Source organism: Synchiropus splendidus, chromosome 13 (genome assembly GCF_027744825.2).
Source record: "Synchiropus splendidus isolate RoL2022-P1 chromosome 13, RoL_Sspl_1.0, whole genome shotgun sequence".
Taxonomy (NCBI): Eukaryota; Metazoa; Chordata; class Actinopteri; order Syngnathiformes; family Callionymidae; genus Synchiropus; species Synchiropus splendidus.
In genome coordinates, this window is record NC_071346.1 from 11,326,276 (window position 1) to 11,352,362 (window position 26,087).

General features: G+C 41.7%; 1 protein-coding gene across 8 annotated transcripts in view; it reads left to right on the plus strand.

Annotated features, from left to right (window-relative positions):
- The first annotated feature begins 428 nt into the window (after positions 1 to 428).
- tnk2b (tyrosine kinase, non-receptor, 2b) overlaps positions 429 to 26,087 on the plus strand; it is a 35,975-nt gene continuing 10,316 nt past the window's right edge. For 2 of the 8 annotated variants that reach the window (XM_053883191.1, XM_053883194.1), the window contains exons 1-6: positions 16,952 to 18,632; positions 21,080 to 21,257; positions 21,949 to 22,019; positions 24,274 to 24,537; positions 24,664 to 24,816; positions 25,263 to 25,426. In XM_053883191.1, coding sequence (XP_053739166.1) covers positions 18,537 to 18,632; positions 21,080 to 21,257; positions 21,949 to 22,019; positions 24,274 to 24,537; positions 24,664 to 24,816; positions 25,263 to 25,426 — 926 coding nt within the window. In that variant the 5' untranslated portion in view covers positions 16,952 to 18,536. Of the gene's footprint in view, positions 623 to 4,884; positions 4,935 to 5,938; positions 6,129 to 12,801; positions 13,883 to 16,951; positions 18,633 to 18,673; positions 18,996 to 21,079; positions 21,258 to 21,948; positions 22,020 to 24,273; positions 24,538 to 24,663; positions 24,817 to 25,262; positions 25,427 to 26,087 lie in introns of those variants that run through there. The other 6 variants (XM_053883195.1, XM_053883196.1, XM_053883197.1 and 3 more) reach the window with 6 other exon arrangements.

Here is a 26,087-nt window from a genome sequence, read left to right on the forward strand (position 1 = left end):
TTAGCGTCTGTGGCTTGCTCAAATATCGTTCCATGTTATGTATAGCAACTATTGTCAAGTTAGTATTTTCCAAGTAGAATTTGAGGAATAAGAAAACAGAAAATGCTTCGATCGCAGGGGTTTAAGTTAAATATCACTGAGTGAATTACTCAAGACTCGGATTATGCGAATGTTAACTATCTTAATACAGTCCTCGACAACCGTTGAAAAAAAGATTTTAGAGTTAGTGTTATAACAAAAGTTGCGATCTACTTCTTTAAGAGTGGGTTGACAGGCGGATTGTTCGGCAAAGATGCACCAAATAATACGACGGCTTACTCTGCTGCAATTCCACGCTGTGTAAAAGACTAGTGTTGATCCATGGATTTGTAAGCATCCTGACTTTGTCGAGACGATCTTTGCGGCGTACAAAGGCAGCAACAGAGCTGACTCCCTCAAACGTTGAACCTCCGAGTGGGTTTCAGGACGAGTCAAGCCCACAGCAGGTGGGGAGTCTTTCACCTTCCACGGCATGACAACTTCGGAGGACTTGTTCATGTCTACGCGGGTGAACTTGTGCTAGCAAGTTAGCAGTGGAAGCTAACGCACCGGAACAAGAGTTGACTGACGCTGTGAGTGACAGGTAGGCTGACACCGAACATACCAGGACTATTGAAAGCAGCCGTTTGTTATTGTTATTATTTGAGCTTATTAAATTAAGCGTTTCAATTGAGTTTTTTTGTAAGTGAATTTTCTTTTTTGTGTGACTGAGCAAGCTGTCAAAGCTCTTCATGACGTTCGTGAACCTGTTGGCGAGAAGGTGCGTTCAAGTTCCTATGTAACTTTTAAATTCGATTTATAAAATATATATTTCACGAAAACTTTTTGTTTGATACCATCATGGATGAATAAATGACCAAAATAAAGGACGCAATTTCCTCCCAAAATATGCTTCAAAGTTAATGGGTGATGGACTTGAGCTCTTTAGAACAGTTTGGACTCATCAATTAAACGCTGTTTATTTTTGGAAAGTGGGTTCAAACCAAAGCCTGTTGTTGTCAGAATATTATTATTATTCGGTGAAATGTTTACATTCATGTAGGTCTGAGCTATAATAAAAGACATGACAAACATCTTACACGTTTGAAGAAGTGAACCAGGAACAATAATGTCACTATATAATATAATGAGCTGTGAATGTGAACCGCCCAAATATCTGCAACAATTTATAAAATGAAGGATCATGATTTTATCTGCATCATTTGCTGGTTTGTAAACAAAGTGCGCCTCAGTTTTACGGTCGCAGTAAACCCGTTAGATTACCGGTGTTTAACTATAAACGCTGACTGACCCACTGTCTTTCCATTGGTCAAAGTCCGAGTGGAGGACAGTTTGTTTATGGATCCTCCAGTTGTTATTGCTGAGAGCCACGTTACCTGGCTGGATTTGTTTGTTGAAGATGAGTGCCTTGTATTTGTCGTGCTTATTAGAGCGAAACTGATCGTGACGGTTTTTGTTAGGGTTCCATCAGAGAGGCATCACCTTGGACTTTTCTCTGCTTCTGAGTTTTTTTTCTTCATTTTTTTTCAGTTGGTCTCTCTCATATACCATTTTGTGATCTTGTACTTTCTAGTCAATGTCAATGAAAACTTCAGCATCTTCATCTCCAGTTCCTGTGAGTCTCTGAACCATACGTCAGAGAGCTCAGACAACTGTCATATGTGTCTTCTCTTTCTCCTGAGCTCATGCTCTTTCCTTGCAGATCACCCTGCCTGCACTCTCTTCTGCACCTCCTTCCATCTCCACCAAACAATACAGCTCTATATCTGAACCTGAACTAATTTCTCTCCTCTCCCACTCATCGAGTGCCCTTATTTTTAACAGTTCACATTACTCAAATGGATACATGTTTCACAGTTGAATTTCGTTTATGCCATAGACTTTGCTATAACTATGTTGGAGATATTGTAGCTGAGTGAGGCTCTAGTTAAAAGCATTGTCATCTGACCAAAAGCTTGTTGATGGGAGAATACTTGAGTATTTTGCAGAGACTCTAACGTTAATAATATCTATTAAGCATTTTCCTAACTTCCAAGTGTTGAACAAAATTAGATGATTTTTTTTTAAAACTTGAAATATACCTTACTTGTAAAGACATCACGATATTTTGCCACATATTTGTCATTACAGAATTGTGATTGATTTTTTCATTTTTTTGTGAAAATAATTCATTTAGCCATGTTTTGTGTTGCCAATCATTTAAATCGCTTTGTTCCTCATGTTTTCAGTGACAGTGTGAGCTGTGCTAAAAGCTAACTTGCAGTCTGTTGTGCAAGGAAAAACTACATTTAAAAAAAAAAAAAAATTGTGACATTACTTAAATCTCACTGTAGGTGGATTGACAAATTTGCAGCACTATATGCGTTTAAAAAGAATAATAATTTAAAATTATATATTTTATTTTAAACATTTTCTATATTTCATATTAAATTTGTGATTTCTTTTTAAAGTTACTGCGTAGAATAGAATTGATACTCTATATAAATCACGATAATATCGTATGTTGACCTAAGTATCGTGATGTGTATTGTATTCAACCCAACAATCTTGTCAGCAAAACAGTTTGAAAAGAATTCATTTTGCTAAACAAACAGCTTGAGGTCTCAGCTTCCCAAATGTGACACTGATTTTCATAGATACTGCTTGACAAAATTTGTCTCGCTCTTATGGTGGATTAATCCTGCACATGTGTCAGTTATTTGACAAGATTAGTGTGTTTTGTTTGCTCTCATCCACTCTTCTGCCACCACTCTTCTCACAGGCTCTTGTGTAGATGATAACTGGCTGCAAAGAAGTGTTTCGAGATGCTGAGTTGGCTGTCACCAACTGCTCTTTGCAGAATCATTTTGGACAGACTACTCGAGGCGCAAATAGCTGTAATATTAAAAACACTTTCGATAAGATGAACCATCTTCTCTCACCATGTAATGGGTTCAATATTGTTTTTTAATGTGACCGGACCTGATCCTGTTCTTGGAGTCTTTGTTGCTAATATCTGTCTAATCCATTTTTCCCTCTTTTTCCGGCCTAAGATGTTGAGTTATTGTCGGGGACAAGTTTTTCTTTTATGGCGAAACCTCTCAGAGATTGCTCACTTCGCCTGCTCAGCTCATTCTTCTGTGTTGTCAGTGTCTGCCAGGGAAAGTGTTGTTCTGCTCTGTATCAAGTGACCCGAGGCTTTGTCGTCTCTTCGCATCATAGCTGGCCTCTCATATTACCAGATTAGCCAGACTATCTCCCGGTGCCCGCAGGGACGTCACCAGAACCAAGTCTGAGACTGTCGATGACTCTGTTCTAAGTTATCAACGGTTTGATTTACAGGAAACAAACTTCATTTCCCCTCTCTTTCTTCCTGTCATCGATACTGGGGTTGTCACCTGTCAGAAATGTTTACAATCCCTCATGTGTTACTTTTGAATTTTATTTATGAAATTTTACAATGTACGGGTATTATATTTTGAAAATGATACGTACAATGGTTTATAACTTGTGTAGAAAAATAAATTGATAACAATAAAATGAAATTAAACAAAATAAAAATACATACACTGATAACAATGGGGATATTACAATAACTTACAATTGTGATGCGGATTAATTTGCTGAAAAATGTTCCATTTGGAGCATCATTTTGTGTACAACCCAGTTTTCAGTCTTAATGGAGAGGTCAATTGCTCCGTCTGGCATATTTCTTCAATAACGTCAGTCCAACCTCGTACATCAGGTCCATTCAGCCTTCAACCAGTTCCTTGTAATAGCTTCTTTAGCAGCAACCATCAAGATTTCAAATGAATATTGATCACTTTGTTGCACAAGTGAGGCTCAAATATTTGTATTTGTGTTGCACAAATATCTCCATTTTCAATGAGATTTACGTACAAAAAGATAGAGGTTCACTCCAAACCCGGAGTTATCATACACAGGATTCAAACCTTGGACCTTCTTGCTGTGAGGCTGCAGCACTAACCAACATGGTTATCATAATAATTATTAGATAATTATTATATTATTTTGAACCTTTTGTGTTGCTGATTTGACCGTCCAGTGTGAACACGTTGCTAGTCGTATCTTCAGAGTAGTTTTTCTGACCTCAGGTAGGCCCTTTATATTTATACTATGTGTGTGAGTCAAGTCTATTTTTGGCCTTGCATACACTCTCAAGTGACCGTGTGGTGTTTGTCCGTATGCCAGGATGGGGGGCCGCTGCCATAAATTGCGTCCTGTCCTGCTGAGTGACAAAGTTGCGTAACACGAAAGTCAAATGCATGCGACATCTTTGTGTGCTGCAGATTCGGTAGAGGAAGGATGGAACGCAGTGGGCGTGCTGATAACTGACACCTCACGCTTTAAAATTCCGGTGTTTTTGTTTGCACTTCACGCCTTCAGGACGGTTTGTGGTTGGTCAATGCTGCTGTCCACGTACACAAAGAAGTGGCTTGTGAAGCGACTGCAGGGAGGAAGAATAGCTTGGTGTTTCTCCTCGTGAGTGTCTCCTCCAGTCAGCGTTTTCACGAGGCGGTGGGTGGACTGTGTCCTTCTGTGTCAGTTGCATTGATTTATTCATTCATGCTGTATTCCTGCGCGCCCAGGCATTTCTGTCCCAGCCCACGGTCCGGACTTGAAATGATGTCAAGTCAATTAATACCCAGCATCAGCTTCCGGAAGCAGCCGGCTATGTGATATTGATTCCGCTCCCCACAGTGGGTTTCTGATTCCGCTTTTCATATCAGCACGCCCGAAGGAGAGAACAGTGCTCTCACTTTGTAATGCTTTCAGTTCTGGCCAAAATACTGTTTGGTCATGTGTCTGGAGTGGGTGGATGCAGAGACAGCTTGGCTTCCGTTTAAAGTCACCGCACGGAAAGTTTGGTTTCTCTGACTGGAATAGACTGAAATGTAAGCAGGGTTTAAATGTTTTTCTGATGTGATGTACGTTTACTGTAGCATAGTTATGTGTTAAACTCAATCGCAAACGCAGACAAAATCCCAACCACAGTTGAGCAGGATAGTCTTTTATTGAACAGTGTGTATTTCTGCTTGAAGCAAAACCCATTCACTAGCTCACATATATGTGGGAAAATATCAGTACTGCAGCTTAAAAGTAGCGACATACGAGGTAGGGATATGTATTGGCATATATCTTGCATTACAAATTGTATCACGATACGGCAGTGGTGATAGGATTGTGATATATTGCGATACTAATACAGCAATATATTGTAATGAGAACCATCATCTAAAGTGGGACAATTGGATAAAGCTGTACAATATTATGTGCATGACAACAAGTTTATTGTTCTATCGGTCCAGTCAGCAGAATGCATCGCTCCCTTAATCGACAAAATAGCTCTGATGTACAAAAGGAAAATATTAGTCATAAACACGTCTCAAATCCAGCAGCGATATTTCAGCAAAAATATCTATTTATAAAATATCAAGTATTCTGACGTTTGAGCGTATCAATGTTTTCTTATATCCTTAGTACCAAGTGAGGCGAAGAAGGGAGTGCAGACAGGGTGGAAACTGTTGCAGTAGAGTAGCAGCACGCTTTGTAGGACGATGAAGAGATTGGAAGACATGCATTGAACATGTTGGATGAAGGGTGTTGGGGATGGAAGTACCAGATGAAAGGCATCTCATTTTACAGTCAGTTCCATCATGGATTGGTTTCGTCTGTGGTACATTTATTTCCTCTCAAAGATTCTTTGTCCAATTTGTCTCCTGTGCAATGGCTTCACAGCAAGTTATGGTTTGATCTGCCTTCCTGAACACAGGTTTCACGAGCAGACGCCATTCATTGATTGAACGTCCAAAAATACGTTTTACACTGTCACATAATACATGTAGTATTGTTTATGGCTCATAAAAGCTGTTATATATGAGCATTTTTTCCGTTCTAGGCCAAGCGCTCCTGGGTTTGTATTGACCAATGGGCGGAGATGAAATCATGTGAGCATGTGCTAGCCTCAAGGTCTCATGGACTCCTAGCTGGGAAAATGGACTGGGGACCTTGCCTGCCGGTGGCTGACCTGTCGTCAACCTGAGAGGCGCTGCCGTCGTGGACTCGCATTTTTCTGTACGGCACAACAGGTAAGAGGCTGAATCCGCATCTCTATTGGTCTGCAGCATCTCCTAAAAGGAAGCAAAGGGACGTGTTCTCACTCACAATAGCGGCTACATATTTGTTTGTTATTCAGGGGTGTGTGCGTCTGTGTGTGAGCTCAGCAGACATGAGATCATGCCAAACAGTGACTGTGCTTTCCTGAGAGTCCACAGACCAGCTCATTGTGTGTCTGAATGAGGAGCATTTGAAATGCAGAGGTGTGAACTTGGGAAATGATGTCACCTCAGGGTCTGTTGGATTTTCACATGCGTAAGCCGAAAATCAGTGGTTGAGAGAGCAAAGTTGAAGAGGTTATCTTCGAGGAAACTGGAAACAGATTGTATAGAATATGCCCTGAGAGCTTGCAATATCACATTGATCAATATTTGTTTTATACCTTTTGTTTTCTATGGAACTTAATACATAATGCAATCCATTGTGGTGTACGAAACCTCATGTTGGCTGCGTCACAGACTGTGTTTAGTCAGAGGATTTTAGATATGTATTTTTGTATAAAATAATATTAACAATAATAATAATCATAAGAATTCATATTGTTGCTGAGTTGGAAACACAAAATGACTTTCTCTTTGTGCTGTCTGTTACTAAAAGCGTATTTTAGGATGCTTTCGGTGCATGGTTGAAGGAAAAACTAATATAATAACTTGTTTAATGTGAGTATGCATAAAACATTGCATTTGAAGGAAATATCAAGTGGACAAGTTCTTTTTGTATCAAATTGTTAGGATTTATTTCAATCTTGGGATTTTTTTATTTTAATTTAAATTCAAGATGTCGCTGGGATACATTTTTAATCTCAATCACACTAGAAGTGGGTTAACTCACAATGAATGCAAATGAAATCACACATTTTGTATCTGTTGTAAATGTAACTTATAGGAAAATTTAATCATAACAAGAGTGGGTAATAATGCATACAATGTTTGAAGCATGCCTCAATATAAATTGAGATTAAATTTTTAATCTAGTGAGAGCCCTAATTTAAATGTGTGGAATATATCTATATTATTTACTTTTGAGGATTTAGAATAGCCTTAATCTGAAATAGGTAAGTTTCAGTTTAAGTTTTAAGTTTTTCACCTGTCAGACGAGTGGAAAATCCCCTTTTTTTTCATTTTTGTTTTGGACCCAACATGGACTTGTACCTTTTGTTTTTACAATTGCGCAGCCTTATTATCAAAACCTAAAGTCAGGTGACCTGTATATAATTGCAGTCTGTGGTTAGCCAAACAAAAAAAGAAACAAACCTGTGGGTTATTTCTCAACCAGTGCGATCGAGTGGGAGGAAGTGAAAGTCATGCTGGCACCCTGAATAGAACCCTGCACGGGAAGCTGGTGCGCTGCAGGTGTCAGCAGGCTACTGAGACGAATAATTAGCACTTGCGAGTTTATGAGTGGAAATGAATGCAGAACAGAATGGTGCGATCGTGAGAGGAGATTACGCTGACATGAATCATTCTTTCTTATCTACTCTTCAAACTGCTGCCAGGCCAGTGTGACTTATCAGAGGAGACCATCAGCATTTGGGCCTGTAATTTGGCTAGATTATAGAGTCGTGTTGGGGTGGGTTGGGGGGGGCAGCAGTCGCGACGGCTTTTGTCGAGATGCTATCTCCGGAACTACTGTACGTTCTCTGTCATTAGTTAAAAAAAAGGCCCCTCATAAGGCAGTAAGCATAAAAAACTCTTTGTATTTAGCTTTAAAAAATGACGCCAGAAATGGTAGGTGGTCTGATTTACGGTGATATTTCGGGAGAGGGAGACAGAGAAAGTGAGAGGATGGGTTTGGGTTTGGGCGGACAGGACCCGCCGAGAATAGCAGCAGGGACCACTGAGCGAGCTTTTTGTGGAGAGTGTCTCTGAATGCTTGGGGGGCCTGAGGGGCTCAGACTGACAGAGGAGACGGAGGAGGAAAGTGAGCCTCCAGGAGTGTAAGTGTGTACGTGTGTGTGGGTGTGAGAGGCAGCACAGTGTTATTTTAACCCTGAACTTGCATCCGGCGATCACATCACACTCCCCGCCCCCGCCGTGCAGCACCTTTACCTCGTCATATCACTTTCTGCCCTCGATGTTTGCCCTGTTTTTTAGGCCTTTGTTCAAACCAATGGTCTCAGTTTCACTCCTGTGGTGCACAACACAAACAACGTGTCCGCAGCCCAGTGTGCTATCTTATCTATTCCTGCTCCGCGCCCGGAAGAGCTGCTTACACATTGACTAGGTAGACCGACACATGCGTGTAGGGTGATGCAATGGACTGTGCCGCTTGTGGATATCCAACCACACACAATCTATTCTGGCACGCACGCACGCACGCACGCACACCTGCTTGTTGGTAGTGAGGACCACTCATTGCCAGAACCCTTTCTCCGACCTATCACCCAAAACTAACCATCCAAATGGCTGAACTTAACCAGGATTCTTAGCGAAACTTTAACCCAGTCATAATGACCCGGTTATTTTGAAGGTTTAACCCTCAAATTCAAGCTTAACCTTGTTCATTCTAACTCAGCCAAATGTCCTCTGAAGCAGGTCTTTCTCTAATAATTGGTCCTCACAAGAATCGATACACCCAAAGCTAAACAAAAATATTAAAATAATTGTCTAGGCCAAACCCAATCTTTAAGTTATTTTTTCCACAATGTTGTTGCTGTACAGCTCCAGAGAATTCACATCATGAAGCTGGTTTGATATCCCGGGTGTCCAGTGGATATTACCGCCCCCGTGCGGTCAGATATGGTAGTTTCAATTTCTTAATGAAACCTACTAATACTTTTGTCAAATGTCCGACTGTATTGCCACTAGAATGATATAAAAGTTTATATTAAGTTTTGAATGGTCGCTTTTAGATCATTTGAAGACGATTCCTTATTTTTCCGACCTTTTTTCAACAGATCATTATACCCTGTGATATATTTTATTTATCCTGTGTGTATGTATAACTAAGATATTAAATCATAATTTGGAATTTGCCGTTATGATTGACAAACGTATACCTCAGTGACATTTCATATGCGTAATATAATATTAGTTCATTCAAGAAATGTGCTGCCTGATATGCTGGACAACATGCATACACAAATCATCACTTGCACACATCCATATACCAGATATGGCGTGTCACTGGGGCATCCAGATGGCAGTAAAACATGGAAAGCTTTAGCTGCTGATGACTTGCAAATCTCATCGCTTGTGACCTTGGCACAAAGGCACAGATAGATTTATGAATGCGCATGCACTTCATCCCTTTCTCCTGTTCCCCGTAATCCTGCCCTCCGTTGCCCGGTGTTGCCCCACAGGCTTTAGATTACCTCTTAAATCCCACCTGTTTAGCCTTAAGGGACAGTGGGAAAGCCGACGCCTCGCACACGCACGTGCCCCCTCCGCAGTTCCTAGAAAGAAAGCACCGCACAGCAGAGTACACACACACACACGCACGCTCGATCACATGTGTTTGGTCACACTGTGGGCTTGGACAGGTCACCACTGTGCCCTGGATTCAAGTGCAACGGGAATCTTTCTGGAAAGCGGTGGTGAAAAGATTTGTTGCGGATAAGACGCTTCATTGAATTAATCTTTAACTCCGCCAAACCCAGATTGATTAATCGTGACAGAGCCTTAATAGTGAATCATTTTCAACTCAATATAGAAATCGGTGTCGCGCCATGCATACGAACACTGAAGTCGAGTTATTCTCCTGCCAGTTAGTCATGAAGAAGTATGATCTATTATCTCAAGATGGCTTGAGTAATATTTTAGGATTTTTTTTTCTTAATATATGCACATTTTCTTTTCATTGAACCCCATAATTTCATCAAACATATTAATATTTTTGGCTTTTATCAAATATTTCCATTGTTTCTCAAGAAGAAAAGAAGGATGACTTGATCCTGGCTCCATAAGCACATATTTTTTCATATTTCTTCAGTGGTATATTTAATCTTAGTGCCATTGTTTTGCAATTTTTGCCAACTGTTTGTGGTTAGAAATTAGAAATCAGTTGTGTCCTGAGCAATCCAAGGATGTGGGGGACAGAGACGCCTTTCACCTTCTCCAAGTCTTGTGGTGGAAAACCTGTATTTTCCCAGGCCTAGGTTGACATGGCCTCACTAGGGAAGTGTCCGGGAGGTGTCTTGACAAGACACCCACCTCAGCCGGCCGCTGTCTTTTTAATTTGCTCTTTCTTCACTGTTACCATGACTGAAGTCGCTGCACTGAGCCACACTCCCCGGATGCTTTCACATATCCAGCTTGTCTCCCACCTCGCCCAGGCATTTCACCCCGTCTCGGACTCGGAGGAGCTGGTCCTCACCCCTGCCACTTGATCGGTTCTTCACTCCAAACCACATTTGATTTGTCCAATATTTTACATTCTCATCCTTGATGAAGAAAATAATACTTATTTGGATTGACGAAAGCCACTTGGAAGTCAGTGTGTGCTCTTTCTGACACTTGATACTGAGCCCGGTTATGAAAATACATTGTGTTCGGAGATAGTAAACCCATGTGGGACCACAAACTTACCCACACATAGATGGATAACTTCACTATATCAACGTCTGTCACGCTGTCCAGTTACTACCCTGATTGTATTTCCACTCTATAAGCTCCTCTCCAGAAGCAGACATCAGTGATTTCATCCCACTTCTGTTGAAAACATTATAGCTGCCCCCAAAGGACTTTGGTCTTCCCACAAGCGGTCGTTATAAGAGACAAGAGGGACTGCAGAGTCTAATCCTTGAAGTCTTGAAAGACAGTAAATGGTCTCCTAACTGGAGGAATAAATACCTGCTATAGTTGTGCAGGGAAAAGTGGACCGTTCCTCCCACCGTATGTCATTCTTTTCTCTCCATGTTCTCCATCGTGGGAAAAAGAAGGCGGATTTATGTTTTAGCACTCAACTTGTCTGACAAAAGGACTCTTATAGCTTTAAGTGTGACCTCATTTTTAACCCTTTTTACTGTTTCTTGACAGCTGTGGCTTGTCCTCCCAAACCTGTGCATGTGACAAAACACTGACTTAATGGTTGCATTGGTGTGGTGCAGTCATTTGAGTACGATTTTTCTTCGCCCATGGTAGCTGGGCTATACAAAACGTATTTTGAAACCGGCTGTGGAAAACCAAGTTAGGTACGCGAGAAATGCGCAAATAGAGCGTGGAACAAAACTGTATCTTGGCATTCAATCTACAAATCCATTGGCCATGTTAACTAAACAGATGAACATGCTGAAGTCACATGGTCATTTTGCCCATGCATTTGCTTCTGGGTCACAGTTTTGACCTACTAAATGTATTGCAGGCTCTGATTGTGCCTTTTATGAGTATGTTGTTGTTATGTATTAGTGTATTAGTTGTTATGTATACATATATATATATATATATATATATATATATATTATCAATTTGTCTCGCGAGTTCATAAATTGCGCCGCGTGGTTTGCTAAATTGTTTTATGAGCTTTTAAATTTATGTGATTTTTGTGCTACTATTTTTAGTAATTTGGACTTTTTTTAAATATGTAAATCGTTTTGTGTTATTTGTTCATTTGTTTCAATAATAGTTTGATGTAGTACACATGCCAGGCCTGTGGGTGGCACTGTAATGTCCCTGGAACAAACAAAGAAGATGACACAGTGTACGCTCAAGCAGGGAACTTGGCGTCGTACTACTAAAGCATGACAAACAAAATGTGGAAACCGAGAAGTAACAGGGTTGAGCAGTTACTACAAGTTGCTGAAGTAATATGTCTACAAATGATAAGAACAGTAGAAAAGACACACTATGCTGGCTAACACTCAGCATATCGGTCGGGAACCCACACTTCCCAGCCAATGTAATTACAAAGTAATTGCAGTATAAATTACTTGTTGATATTTATGTGGAAATATACAGTGAATCAAATACCTTGCAATGAAATAGAAAGCAAGCTGGGATGTTGCCTTCAGTAATTGTCAAATTGCTTGTGACCCCACATGACTTGACACATAAACTATGCTCCATTTATCACGGCCTCAGTTGGCCGACATGCTTCTCCTTTTGGCTGCCTGTTTCTGGCAAACCGATGCCGCCCCATATGTACATGATATTATACAACACAGATGAATCGTAAAAAATAAATCCTGAACTAGATGAAAAGTGGCCTGTGGAGCGTTCAGGATGTTTGATGCCTACTTCCTGGTTGTTATGGTTCTGAAAGAAATTCAGCTCATGTACTCTGTGTGTCATGTGACTCGCTCTCATGTGTGTGAGAGGAGCTAAAGCAGAAACCGAGTTTTGCTCAGCCGACTGCGAACGCGCGGCCCGAGGCCACTGGCGGGAACGAAATGGATTTGGCTGCCAAAGAGATGGAGAAGAAAGGCCGGCTGAAGAGCGCGAGGCCGAGATGGAGGGGGAGATAAAAGTGTGGAGACAAGTGTTTAGTTGTGAAAGACAAGAATGACGAGCGACTGGACTGGAAGAGGAGGATCATGAATCACTGAGCAATGTGTGATGCTCTTTAAATGTGTTGAACCTGAGACAGTGACATCAGTGAACTACACTGTTAGTCACACTCTGGAATGACCAGGAGGGCCTGTCATCCGCACGCACTGTTCTTTTATTCTATTTTCCCATCCACCCAGATGTCCAGTCAGCGTGGATCCAGATGGCCTGAATACCCTCCCCGTGGAGGAGATGCGCACACAAACACACACTGTGCTGCATGTCTGTGTTTTATCCCTCTCAGAGGAAAGATTAACTCCACTCATTAGGCCTCCCCCTCCCCACCTCCCTCGTCGACCTGCCTTGCTGTCATTGGCCGAGGACCACCGCTGACTGCAGGACACATGAGTGTGAAGAGGAGGAGGCTGGGAGGGCTGATGTTGCCATGGCAACAATGGAGGCGACCACCTCTTACCAAATAATCAAGCTGAAATTAAAGGGTGTGGAAAAGCTGAGGATTGAAAAGAGAAGCAAAACAATAGCGGCGGCAGATATAGCATCAGGAAGTGCGTTTACGACCGTGGCGATCCTGGGTCTGCGCTCAAAGCTGTGGCATTGAACAGCTGCTCAAATCGAGGATGGAATCAACTGTTGATTAAAACGCCTCTCCGGGCGAGCGGAATTGTTGAGCGTTCCGCTCCGGATGAGAGACAGGAGCGTGAGGACAAGAATAGAATTGGGCATCGCTGGATGTGAGGAGCATGCGTCAGCACTGAGGCAGAGCTATGAAGAGGAGTCACAGCGCTATCAGCAGCCAAGATGATATGCGGTGCCGTGAGAATGGATCCTGTCGGACTTGTCACCCTGAGTGCCGCACTGAGGCTCGGTGAATGACAATGGATCTGCAGTGATGTTTTCAGAATGAGCCTCGGCAGGTCGTGTCAGGTAGCCAGGACGCTGCTTTTGTTCTCTGGACCCTCACCTGCACCAGCGAGTGGAACAGTGAGGGGTGCCGAAGAAAGTCTTTCTTTTTGTGTGTGAGCACCTGAAAAGGCGCAGCACTGCAGCACACAGCCGACTGACTGGGGGAATGGTTGTCCTGAAGAAGGCTCACTGACCGAGTGCTCTAGTTCACTGCCGTCTGGCTGGCCCGCTGACTCTTACGCCGGCTATTTAAGGATCGAGAAGACTCATCTCCCAGGACAGGTACGGCCGCTGACACCATGGGTGAGACAGCGGAATATCAGAGGCTGCAGGAGACAGCAGAGCCGGACTATCAACGCCTGCCCTCTGACAGTGAAGAGGTAGAACTCTCTTTATTTCATCACCTGTTTCACGTGTTGTATGTTTCACTGGAAAATAGTAGCACTTCTGATACTGTTGTCTTCATTGAAGCTGGAGTTTTTCAGCCTATCTTGTTGCTTCTTTTACATATTTTGATCTTAACTTAGGGAGAGACCACAGTGCTGCTCCTTCTGCTCACTTGTGTTACCAGTGTGTTGAATTCTCGCCTTTATGTGCGTGGTTCTTGAGTTAGAAATGTATGCTTTCACTTGAAATTATTTTGTATTTAATCTCACATCATTGTACATTACAAGATGGATCAGGAGATGAATGGCGGGCAAGTAAAGTTTGTTGGGTTTTAAGTGTCCAGTCCAGTTTGTTTGACCCGCTTGATGCCACTTTTATATGCGTTTTTTTTTAATTAACTGTGAGTCAAGTTTGCAATGCAGTTGTGAAGAACTCTCCTTCTGTCTCTGAGACGTTTGACAGCAATGAATACAGGTCTGTAAAAGCGCTTTAATAGCAGTGATTGTGAGCTGTGGGAGTTTAAGCCGGTGGCCACCACATCTGTCTGAATCAGATTGAACTTATCGATGCAGAATAAGATGCACACTATAACTGCGGTTCAAGTTGATCTGTTGTGTTGCAGTGCTGCAAAACCTCTGAGGTACTTCATTTAATTTTCATTTGAGGAAAAGAACACGGGTCATATTGTGATCAGGCGTTTACTTTCGAACGCGTTTCCTGTGCGTAAGTCAATCATGACATTTGACCGACTTTTTCCTCTCCAACGCCCTCATTTCCCCCCTCTTAAACGGCTTTAGGGGATCACTGAAGGGTTGACCTGGGATTGGAGTGTTTTCAGGGTGGAGAAGGTGCCGGCATGTGCATGTGGGGGTTGTTTTGGTTGCCTGTCAATATGCATATTAGGTCAAACCACCAAAACAACAGCCAGAAACAATAGAGTGGCCATATGCTCCCTGCTAGCCTGGATCACGTCCGATTGTTTTCGTCTCATTCCCACAGTCGGCCCCTTTCACGTGCACTCCCACCTGCACTTTTCTCTCTGATTGATGAGGCACTGGAGAAGAAAGGGTTGAAAATCCCATACATGTATAACATCTATCTCACCAAGGGGAATTGAAATACTTAATATGTGCAAATAAAATAATAACAATGAGGAAATGCCTTGGTTGTTATGTTACATTCAATTTAATAAATTATTTTTCTTTCAGTCCATTTCAAACCAGGAATAATGATGAATTTCTAAGCCTGGTTTGAACTTGTGTGTGTGTGTGCGCGGGTGCGTGTACAGATTTTCCCAGACGTGGCCCAGACCACACAGAGCGTCTCATCCCCTACAATCTGATTAACCAACAAGCCATCGAATTAGATAACAATTCATGATAATGCAGTTTCTTCAAATGGATGTTGAACTGTTCTGATTTTTCTCTCCACGTCTGGAGTTGTCATGAGGTGTTTTGTACAAGAAAGGAGCATAGTTTATGTCATACTTAAACTTGATGTTTTGCTTTCCAGCCTCACTATAGTAAATAATTTCAATGATAAATATATTTGGCCCATTTAACGTCAGACTAAAACTGTAACTGAGACGTTGTTATTTTTCTGCTTTTTTGTTCTCTTTTAGTCGCCACCACTTCAGCTTTAAATATAACATGTTCTTGTTTCAAAACTAAAACTTTCTTCTTTTCATTGGCCATTTTTGTGTGTTTTTCTTGTTCTTCAGTATACATTGAAGGAACACTGAAAATATATTTTGAAATAAATCGCCTTTTTATCTTGAACACCTGGTTCATTGTTATGTTGATTTATTTTATTCAAATTAAGTGCATATGAAATTAAATATTTCAATAGTTTTTCATCCCATATTTACACTTCTTACTATCCCTACTTACATTTAATATTTTTACAACTTGTCCTTGTTACTTATGTATATATTTTGGATATTTTTCCGTCATGTTTTGTGGTCATCGCTGTCTTCCTTTTGATAATGGCCCCTCACAACAGTTACTGTTTCTAATGTGGCCCTTCAGGAAATTGAATTGCCCACTTCTGCCCTACACAGTATCTGTTTAGAAAATTGGGGGGAATGAAAAGTTGAGAAAAACAACTCTAATGTGAGTGTAATTTAACAAAGCAGTTAAGATATAAGTTGTTAGTGGGCATGATCTTGATTATAATAATGATTGAATGAATTAATGAATGTATTCTAGTTCATTTCATTAGTTTTAAATTAATTAAATGAGCATTTTTCATATTTAATTTTTAATGTGATTAATAATAAAAATATTTTTAAATTTTGTTGTAAATCGTTTTGGGGGATTTGCTGCCACCTAGTGATGAATGGTGATGTAATGTTCCTTGAAGTCAAAGTTTATTGTCACAAATTGTTGACTTCTTGCATATTACACGCTGAAAATTATAAACAAAGTAAAATAAGTAATAAATAAATAAAAATAATAGTAACTAAAATCACACAGACTTAGTCTCATCTGAAGGGTATATTAGTTTTAAAAAGGTTTTGTCTGACTCCAATTCAATATCATTGGTGTATTTCTTCAGAAATTGTAAACCTGTGTCAGAAATGACCGTAAAGCCATTCCCAATCCCGATTTCATAATTTCTCTTGCATTGTTTTTGGTCATTCATATTAAACCATTATTTAATTTAAGTACTTCTTCTTACTAAGATGGATCTGAAATAATGGATATGTCTTCTTTCAACTTCCGTTGTGTGTTTGTGAGGAAATGTTAAACTTGATGTTTGACTAAACGGTGTGTGAAGCCACCGCTGCTGCCAGAGACAGAGCGCAAACCCATAAACCAGCACATGACTGCGGTGCGTGGCATGCAGCTCTAAATGTTTAAAATTCAATTCAGGCTGTTTGTTAAAACACCTATTTTCTCACTGACCTCAGTGACTTGGCTCATCATTGCCATGTAAACAGGAAGCAGCATAATGAAGATCAGGAGTGGAGAGAGAAGCAGGGGAGTGTTCTGCCAAAACAACAGGCTTCAGTCCTCTTTAAACACTTTTTTTCCGTCTCCTTCAGTCTCAAAAGCAGCTTGGTTTTCGGTGGCAGGGAGATAACATTTTTGAACGATTACATTCTGGAGAGGAAATAAAAGGCAGCACCAAATAAAGAAGAAAATGGTCCAGACTTGTGGGTGAAGGATGAAGGGGTGAGGACCAGGCAGGGAGGCAAGAAGTGGACAGAGGTGGATGTTAAGCCAAATTGTTTCACATCTTTGGTCGGTTGTTGCTCAGTGATGACTCACTGGCTATTACTTTTTAGGGAGGTGTTTTTGATGTTGACGTCCTGTTGCTTGCTGCAGCTGTAATGACTTGGTGTTATGCTACTAATACACATGTGAAAGTGTAGTTACTCTGTCGTGTAGACCAAATGTTTTCTGCTACAGTTATTACTATTCTGTTCAGGCGCCCTCTTCCCGTCAAATGTACTCTTCAGTAAACATTTGTTAGTATTTATTTCTCTTCCTCAAAAAATGGTTTGCTGTTGATAGTCTAGCGCAGAGAATGGCATTGGGGGAATGGCGTCGGAGTTGTGGTGTAGAGGATGAAATGTATGTGCGTGTTGAAGGAGGAGGCGGAGGGATGCATCACAGGAAACCAGCTCTCCATCCTGTAGCTGAATTTGACCCTTTGGCCCTGGATCAAATGTTCCTCTGGGCTGAATACCATGAAGCCTCTGTCCTCTGCAGCAAGCCCCTGCACTGCACGGACTGCCAGTCGGGTGGAAGAGGGTGAAGAATATGGAGAGAGGGAGGAGCCGCTGTATGTGGGAGGAAAGAAATGCAGGTTTTATTTGCTCAGAAACACCTGTAGATTACAGATTATCAGTTGTAACTGAGCTACTAAATATGATTCTTCCGTCGCTGCTGACACGCTTCTTTTGGTTTATGTTGACACCACTTCATTGAGGGCGCAATTTCTGACCCGAAAATGTGTCCAATTTTGTCATTTTCTTATGACGTTCGACCAGTTTGGATCTAAGTTAGACTGACCAGCATCACTGTGCTGTGACGGTTCGGTCATGTTCTGCTCTTCAGATTCATTTTAATTTGGACCCTGGAATCCACTGCTGCTCTATTTGAGTAATTTAATTGGGGGAAAGACTGGTCTATTTTTAGCCCCATGCTTGATGAAAGGATCGAAAGTCAAACAGACAGAAGCTACGAATGCAAATGTGTGCAGGGGAGACAGAGAGAGGGAGAGGGAGTCTGGGCGAGGAGCGAAGGAGGGATTTATCAGTCAGGCTCTGCAACTTTGGATCAGTGTCTCACTGCTGTCTGTGTGGAACACATGGCTAGGCTTAACATGAAGCAGAGCTGGGAATCCTTTTCTGTGACAAACAGCATCTCTTACTCGCCCTGCGGCACTTTCTCTCTCACAAGACTCTCGGAAAGCTCTTTTGCATGCGGTAAAGTGCCACATGAAAACCTCTTTTTCTATTGGAGGCAGCTGAAGCTGAAGAAGGAGCTTACAAGAGGATTGCCCCGTCATGGAATGCTGTAGATTTGTTCAAAGGAATGCTGGAAGTTTTCCCCTTTTTGGGCACAGAGCTGGCGACCCAGGAGTTGTCAAGTCGGGCGAACAGATGTTTTAATGATTGAAAAGTGACTGTCGATTTTCATGCCTCCACTCAACCAGCCCAAGGACTTAAGGATGAGACGCTTTGACAGGCTGAAAAAGTCCTTTTCCTTCCTGGCACACTTTCACGTGTATCGAGTGAGTTTCAGGGGATTTTCTGTGGATTTGTTGTGCGCTTGTCGCGTGAGGAACGTGGCTGTTTGTTTCTGCAGCTGCACTGGTTCTCCTCTGGGAGCTTGGTTGTCATTAAAAACAGGATGTTTGCTTAAACCGCGTCTTAATGCAAGACATGTCTTTGGCTGAGATGCGAGGCTTGTCTGACTGGTGACTAAATGCTTTTCTGCATCTGGCGATTGTCCTGCTGTCGCATTTACTTTGACTCTTCTGAAAGTATTCAGGCTTCGTTCTAAAAAAACAAAACAATATAAAGGCCAGAAACTGAAGTGAAAGGGTCACACGAGGACCTGCTAAAGTCTTCCCCAACATGTCGGTCAAAGGAAAGTAAGTGAAAAGTATTTACTTTAACCCCAAAAATGCACTTACAGTGGAAAACTAAACTGTATAAGGGGTAATAATATGTTTTGAATTTAGGTCTCTTGATAGTTAAAAAAGTTTGTTTGCAGTCAGTGAGGGATTCCATCAGTAACCTTGTCACCTTATGATGACGGATGCTTCAAATATCATACAGTCCTGGGAAGAGGCCGATGAGGAAGCTGCGTGCGTCTTTGGCACTGCCCAGTGAAGTGACACTCACTTGTTACCTCCTGAGGAAAGTCATGCTTGGCTCTCGAGTCTTGAAGAACTGTTTAGTGTCAATAGAAAATGGGATTGTTTTTGGGAGGTTAAATCAAACTCCGGACCAGTAGTTGTGCTTTATTCATATAAACATTTCCATGGATTATTGCCATGTGACTTTGCATCCTTTTGTGTTAATCCAGAGCCTGGTCAGAACACCCTTCCTCCTGACCAAAATACCAGACTGATTTTGGAACAATCCGTCATCTACAGTACTGTTGTTCCGCTATGAATTCAATAATTTATCGTCATTATTGTGCGGGAAAAAAAGTATGTCACTGAGATGAATGAAAGGTGAAAGATAAAGATTATTATTTCAGTATCTATCACTTCTTTTCACAGTGAAGTTGTGTTGAGGGGTGGATCGAGGTGCAAAACCATGATGAAAAAAGTTGGATTGCGTTTGACATGTTATTGTCCTATGCCGATTTTCTTTCAGTCACAACTAAACCACACACTAAAGTAACTTTTTTTTTACGAATCAAATCTGTAGTTTAGATAGTTCAGTTTAAGTTTTCAGCTTTTGTCATTTGCTGTTTCTCTGGAGTGAAAATTAAACAACTGCCTGCGTAAACCTTTGATATTTGAAAGTTGTTTTGTTGAGAAACTATATCTGTGAAACCAGTAGTATTCTGTTTTTAAAAATAAAGCAAGTGAGGCAGAAAGTAATTAAAAAAATGGCGGAACAAACTAACAGCACAACACAAATGGAGCGCCTGAAGTTATTATCATCAAGCTGCATATCAATTGGTTCACCTCTAGTAATAATGTTCATCCTGATGCCCATGTCAGTGGATCTTAAAGAAGCCTGTAGAACTGGACTTTTGACATCCATTAATCAATGACACAACTGAAGTTTAAAACTTTAAAAATTTTAAAAGAATTGCAGCATTTTGGATTTAAAATTCTGCTTTTGCTTCAAAGACAGAGGTTGAAGTGCATTTCGCAAACCTCCTGCCAAGATGTCTGAAGAGCCCTAAGGTTTAGGTTTCTGAGGAAAAATACTCACATGCTTCTTCAGTCTATTTAATATTAGCAAGGGTCAACGGAACCGCACAATTCAAAACGTCCTAAACAATCCCCGGTCTTAACTTGAGAAGAAAAAAAAATGAAGCCTGGGGTCATCCACATGTTAAGATCGACTGGAAGTTTAAAATTTCCGACAGGAAGTGATAAAAACTGTGCACCTTTCTTCAGTGTCAAAGCTATTAATCTGCAGGAAGTGAACATCCTGCCTGTTAAGGAGAGAGCAGGCTGTGACCCCGTGACCCTCTCTACAGAACCTCCTCTACAATGGCACAGGAAGTTCCTCATTCATAGCTCAATTACGATGCAGCACAAAGACCCCTGTGACCTCAGCTGTAACCCTGTAGGTCGTCCTGTCAGTCTGGGCACTTTTAATGCATGTTTTTTCCCCCAGTTCTTTTTGTTTTAGCTACAAGGAAGCACTTGAGCAGGCGCTAATGATGAATTTGATATCGTAGCATCAAACCTCTTCGTGTGTTGCGGATCCGAAGTGGACCAAGGAAGGAAAGGCAGTGATCAGGGTCATGGGAGGCCACATTAATGAAGTCCAGTCCAACTGATAAGCTCATATTGCGAATCCACACATGTTCAACATTTCTTAGCAATCTGAGCTGCGCTTGCTTGTCGGGCCGTCTGCATCCAACGGTGTCATGGAGCCTTGGCCACTCATGACCCTGTTGCCGGTGGCCTCCACTAAAATGAGCAATCCATTCACCAGATGTTGCTTTACCTGTGTTGTTTCTTCTTTGTTGTGACTGTTGCAGAAGCTGGGCAGTAGCATGCAGTGTGAGGAGGGCACAGAATGGCTGCTGGAGCTCTTGATGGAGGTGCAGCTGCAGCAGTACTTCCTGCGGATCAGAGACGACCTCAATGTCACGCGACTGTCTCACTTCGACTATGTCAAGAACGAAGATTTGGAGAAGATCGGCATGGGGCGACCTGGTGAGTCACTGCTGGTCTTCTTCCATCACCGGAAAAGAAGACATGTATAATTTGAGAGACGATACCACTGTTGTGATGACGATCACTTTTTGCATCACATGCTTCTTTTCTTCTTCTTCATTTACTATGTGTGCTCAAGTCATCTGGTTATGTTATTGTATTGGGTGTCAATCATAATATACAGTTAGTGGAATTTTTGTGTTGTGGCTGTAAAGGGTGCCGCGATTTGACTTGTTGACCTGTCAATGACATAATGGATTGTGTTTTTTTGTCGGAAATGAACATGTGAGTCTCCAATATTTGTGAAATGCATATGCACAAGTCACCACCGCCCGCCTAAAAGAAGATCTACAAAGCTGACTGGCAGTATGTCTGCGATGCGGGAGAGATGTTGGGCGACAGGAGACTGAAGCTGGCAAAATGTTTGATATTTCTTGGTCGCAATAAGGCCACAGTTATACCCTTAATACCATACACCTCACATACGGTTCACTAGTGATGGGTGGATGAGGTATCATGAAACAGTATTCCAGGATTGATGAAACAGTGTCCTAATTTTCAGAGGCCACTAGATGGCACTCTTGGTTTAGACATGCTCTCCCTGTTCTTTTCATATTGTTCATTTGTTTCCATCTTTGACCGAACTATTTCAGCTTGAATCTGACTGCCTCAAATGTTTTGTTGTGTTTAGGACAGCGGCGACTGTGGGAGGCTGTAAAGAGGAGGAAAGCCATGTGCAAGCGCAAGTCCTGGATGAGCAAGGTAGCGTGCGGAAAACATGCAAGCTAAATGAGTAGAATTAGAGAATTACTTTTTACTTTTTTTCCCGTTCTTTTCATTTCCTGCTTTATGTTGGGAATATCTGTTTTTCTTCGAAGAATGTATTTATAAAAATATTTTTATTAACAGCTTGACTAGAGATTGCCCGGTCACATTACTTGGAAACTCACCCATCGGAAGTATAAAATGTGTGTTTAGCCAAAATGCTGTCTATAATTACCTGCTGTCTGCGTCTACCTCCAGCTCCATTTACAGCCAGTAGAATCAGTTTCCCTCCTTCTGAGTGTGTCGGTTTGTGTGTGCTGTCTTCGGTGTGTGTGTGTGTGTGAGAATGTGTGCCCCTCTGCCAGTGCCGGGATATTTAGAATGTCGAGCCCTCTATTTGAAATCTACTCACCTCTGGTCCAAGAACACACATTAGTACACAGGGCAGTCAGGGAGATGTGTTTTTATAAAGGTCTGCTGCATTATGTCATGTCTGCTCTGCTGTGAATGCGAAACCACACACTGGCTGCTACCGTTTATATCTGGAGTGTTAAATATGTTCGACACCAGGGATTTATTGACGCTCCGTTTTGGACCCACGACACCATTACTGGCTACTGAGCTTTGTTTGTCACCCAATAATTACTTCACGTTGGAATTTTGGGACGACATTAACCCAGATGCTTGTCCAAGCATCCTGAAGTTTCTATATAGTTTCTTGATGAATGTGGTTGCCAGTATATGAAAACTTGCCACTAAAAACACTGGATTCCGGAGACTTTAATTCATAGTTGAGACAGCAACAACATCAGATTGTCAACCATAAATAGGCAAGTTATTTGTTTATTAATAGTTAATTTCTTTCCCCAATAAACTATTTATTTTTATTTTTATCTGTGTCCATCTTAGAGAATGGAAATGACATTATTCAGTCATATTTTAAGCATTTTGAAAGCATCTCAGTGGGTTGCTGCCCCCTACAAGATGGATGATGCCACTGGACACTTGACAAAAGCAGTATAATCTGGCCCTGTTACCTAGTGATAGGTAGTTGAGGTATCATGAAACAGTATTACAGGGTTGATGAAACAGTGTCTTAATTTTCAGAGGCCACTAGATGGCGCTCTTGTTTTAGATATGATGTGAGGATTTATTGAATTAGTTGTTGAAGTCCAAACATAACGCAGCAGACAGTGCCATCTGGTGGCCTCTGAAAATCAGGACACTGTTTCATGAAACCTCATGAAACCGTGGACTACAGTAATGCAACTTCTCACTGATATGGCTGAAAGTGACGCCAAAACTTGCTTAAAAAGTTACATTTTATTTGTCAAGTTGGGCAACAAAGGTTGTGTTCATACAGGTGACAGTGTTTGGATGGAATCTAGCATCAATTTTATTATAAATCTTGCAATCTATCTTACTTTATTAACAAAAATAGTCTATTTTTTTTAAGTTCATTCCAAAAATAAAAGTGTACAACAAAGAAAATGCTTTTGCTACGAGTGACAAAAAGATGAAGCGTAAAACAAAGAGGTTAATTTATTGTGGCCTTGTCTGTTCTTGTTATTCAATTTACTTTAAATGAATCTTTGAAATCCTGAAGTTACGAGTCTAAAACTGAGCGGAACAGTGGAACAGACAAGGCTCGCGCAGAACTATTTAGGTCAGCTAATTTAATAACCCCTCGAAATGAGGACTTCCGATCTGCTGATTGATTCCGGCGGTTTTATCAGGACGGGTTTTGTCTGTGACTGACAACTATGTGTCAGGCGTCTCAGTCTGAGTGCATGCTTGTGTATATACTTAGCAGCTGACTCGCACTCCCTGGTTTTCTCCTGGAAACATTCCATTTATTGTTGTGACCATGGTCAAGGGTTACTTGTTCTAGAGTTTCTATGTATTAATATATATTTTGCCATTGAAGTGGTGGTCTCATAATGAGGGATTCTCTTCTTAAAGCTCTGGGAAAATGTATGTATGAGTTCGATGACATGTGATAGTCTTCAGTTGGATGCTACATGTAGCTAAATGGGACATGACTTTTACGCCTCGCAATACACGAGCATGTGCGTCCAACTGTCATTCATGAGAAAGTTAAAGAACCCAATTGTTCACTTTTTGTCCCTGAAAAATAACGTTGCATTTGCTCTTATACATAGCGAATCCATTCATCTGTGTTCTGTCCGATTTAGACTTGCATGTCATTCGACTTTAAAAGTGCTGATTTTATCTCTCCACTTCCTGTCAGGTGTTCAGTGGCAAGCGTCCAGATGGTAGCGACTTCCCCCATCAGGGTCAGTCGGCTTCTACCTTTCGGAAGCTGTCCCCGACTCCTCCCCTTGGAGAGGGGGCCGTGACCTCACCGAGTGATGGATGCTCGCCTCTAGACGTCCAGCAGCAAGCTCTGACCTGCCTCATCCCGGAGAAGGACCTGACACTGCTGGAGAAACTCGGGGACGGCTCCTTTGGTGTTGTAAAGAGAGGAGAGTGGTTGACGCCTGCTGGCAAAGTGGTGTGTAACATCCATCAGAATCACAATAGCTCATATCAGTCTTTACCAGCGGAACTGCGCAATATTCTAACCAGTGTTCACTTGATATAGTTGCTGGCGGTTTAACAGTGTGTGTCTGCTGTCCAGCTCAATGTGGCGGTCAAGTGTCTGAAGACAGATGTGCTCAGCCAGCCGGACGCTTTGGAGGACTTCATTTGTGAGGTCAACGCCATGCATTCCCTGGACCATCAGAACCTCATTCGCCTCTACGGTGTGGTGCTCACACACCCAATGAAGATGGTAGTGGACACACACTTTGACTGTGATGACCATTGTGTGACTCAGCAGTAGAAATCATGTGGATGATGTCAGGTTATATCACCTGGACAAGTGATAAGAAGCTAAGCTGCTATGTTCGAGGGGCTTGTTACTTCCTGTTTGGATCATTCATGGCCTTCCTGAACCATGATGATGTCAGACCTGTGGGACAAATAAAGTTACACCCCTAAAACAAGCACATGCTCAATAGGCCTTTGTATAACACCAGAAGGTTTGATGGAGCCGACAGGAAACTGTGGTGAATGCAAGGCAGGAAAGGGCAACGCAGAGCCTAAATAAGTGCTGAGGGATTGTGGCTTAACTGTGTGTCTTTTATTAGGCTGCCCTATTGCTTGTACTTTATTTACACAGAGGCGGCTATTGTACCTATTTTCCTCCTGGTAACCCTCAATTGCCTCTAAACGCAGGTGACCGAGCTGGCTCCCCTGGGTTCCCTGCTGGAGCGACTGCGCTGTGTTCGGCCACAGGGACCAGTTCTCATTCACACCCTGTGTCAGTATGCAGTGCAGGTGGCCTGTGGCATGGCCTATCTGGAGCAGAGGAGGTTCATCCACAGAGACCTGGCAGCTCGGTAACTTCTGTACTCCAGTTCTTTGTCACTGGTTCCGATGCGTTGACCCCTTTAAACAAGCCCAGCTGCAAAACCCTGATGTAGTTGCTACTTTACACAAGCAGATGGCCTTTTATATGAGCAACATTTGTGGGCGTGTTTCTAGCAAAGTTCACGCAACAGCTGTTTGAAATAGTCAAATCAAAGTGGAATAGTTCATTAAAAAAAAAAAAAACAACTGCCGCCCAAAGGGTTATGTTTTTTCACTTCATTTTCCAGCCGCCTGAATTATTTAGATCACTTTCCCCCCATCATTTATCCTCCACCCTTTACATTTATAGGCCTCGTGACTCACTATTTGGCCACTCTTAAGTGATTTTAAGTGTCACTTTAACTTAACTATTGGTTGTGTGGGTTCTACAGAGGAACCTCAAGCATCTTTTATAGCCGCTTATTACGCTTTAAATACGCACATATCGAAGCTAGGGAGCTACAGAGGATAGTCATAAGTCATATAGCTTCTGCCTTTGGATATTATGACCTCTTTAACTTCACCTCAGACATTTTACAAATACATATAAATAAACAATTGGTATGAATTGGATAAAACATGAAGCAATATGAATTACTGAATAAATGAGTAATTAAATGATAATAATAATTGTAGTAACATCATCTGAAT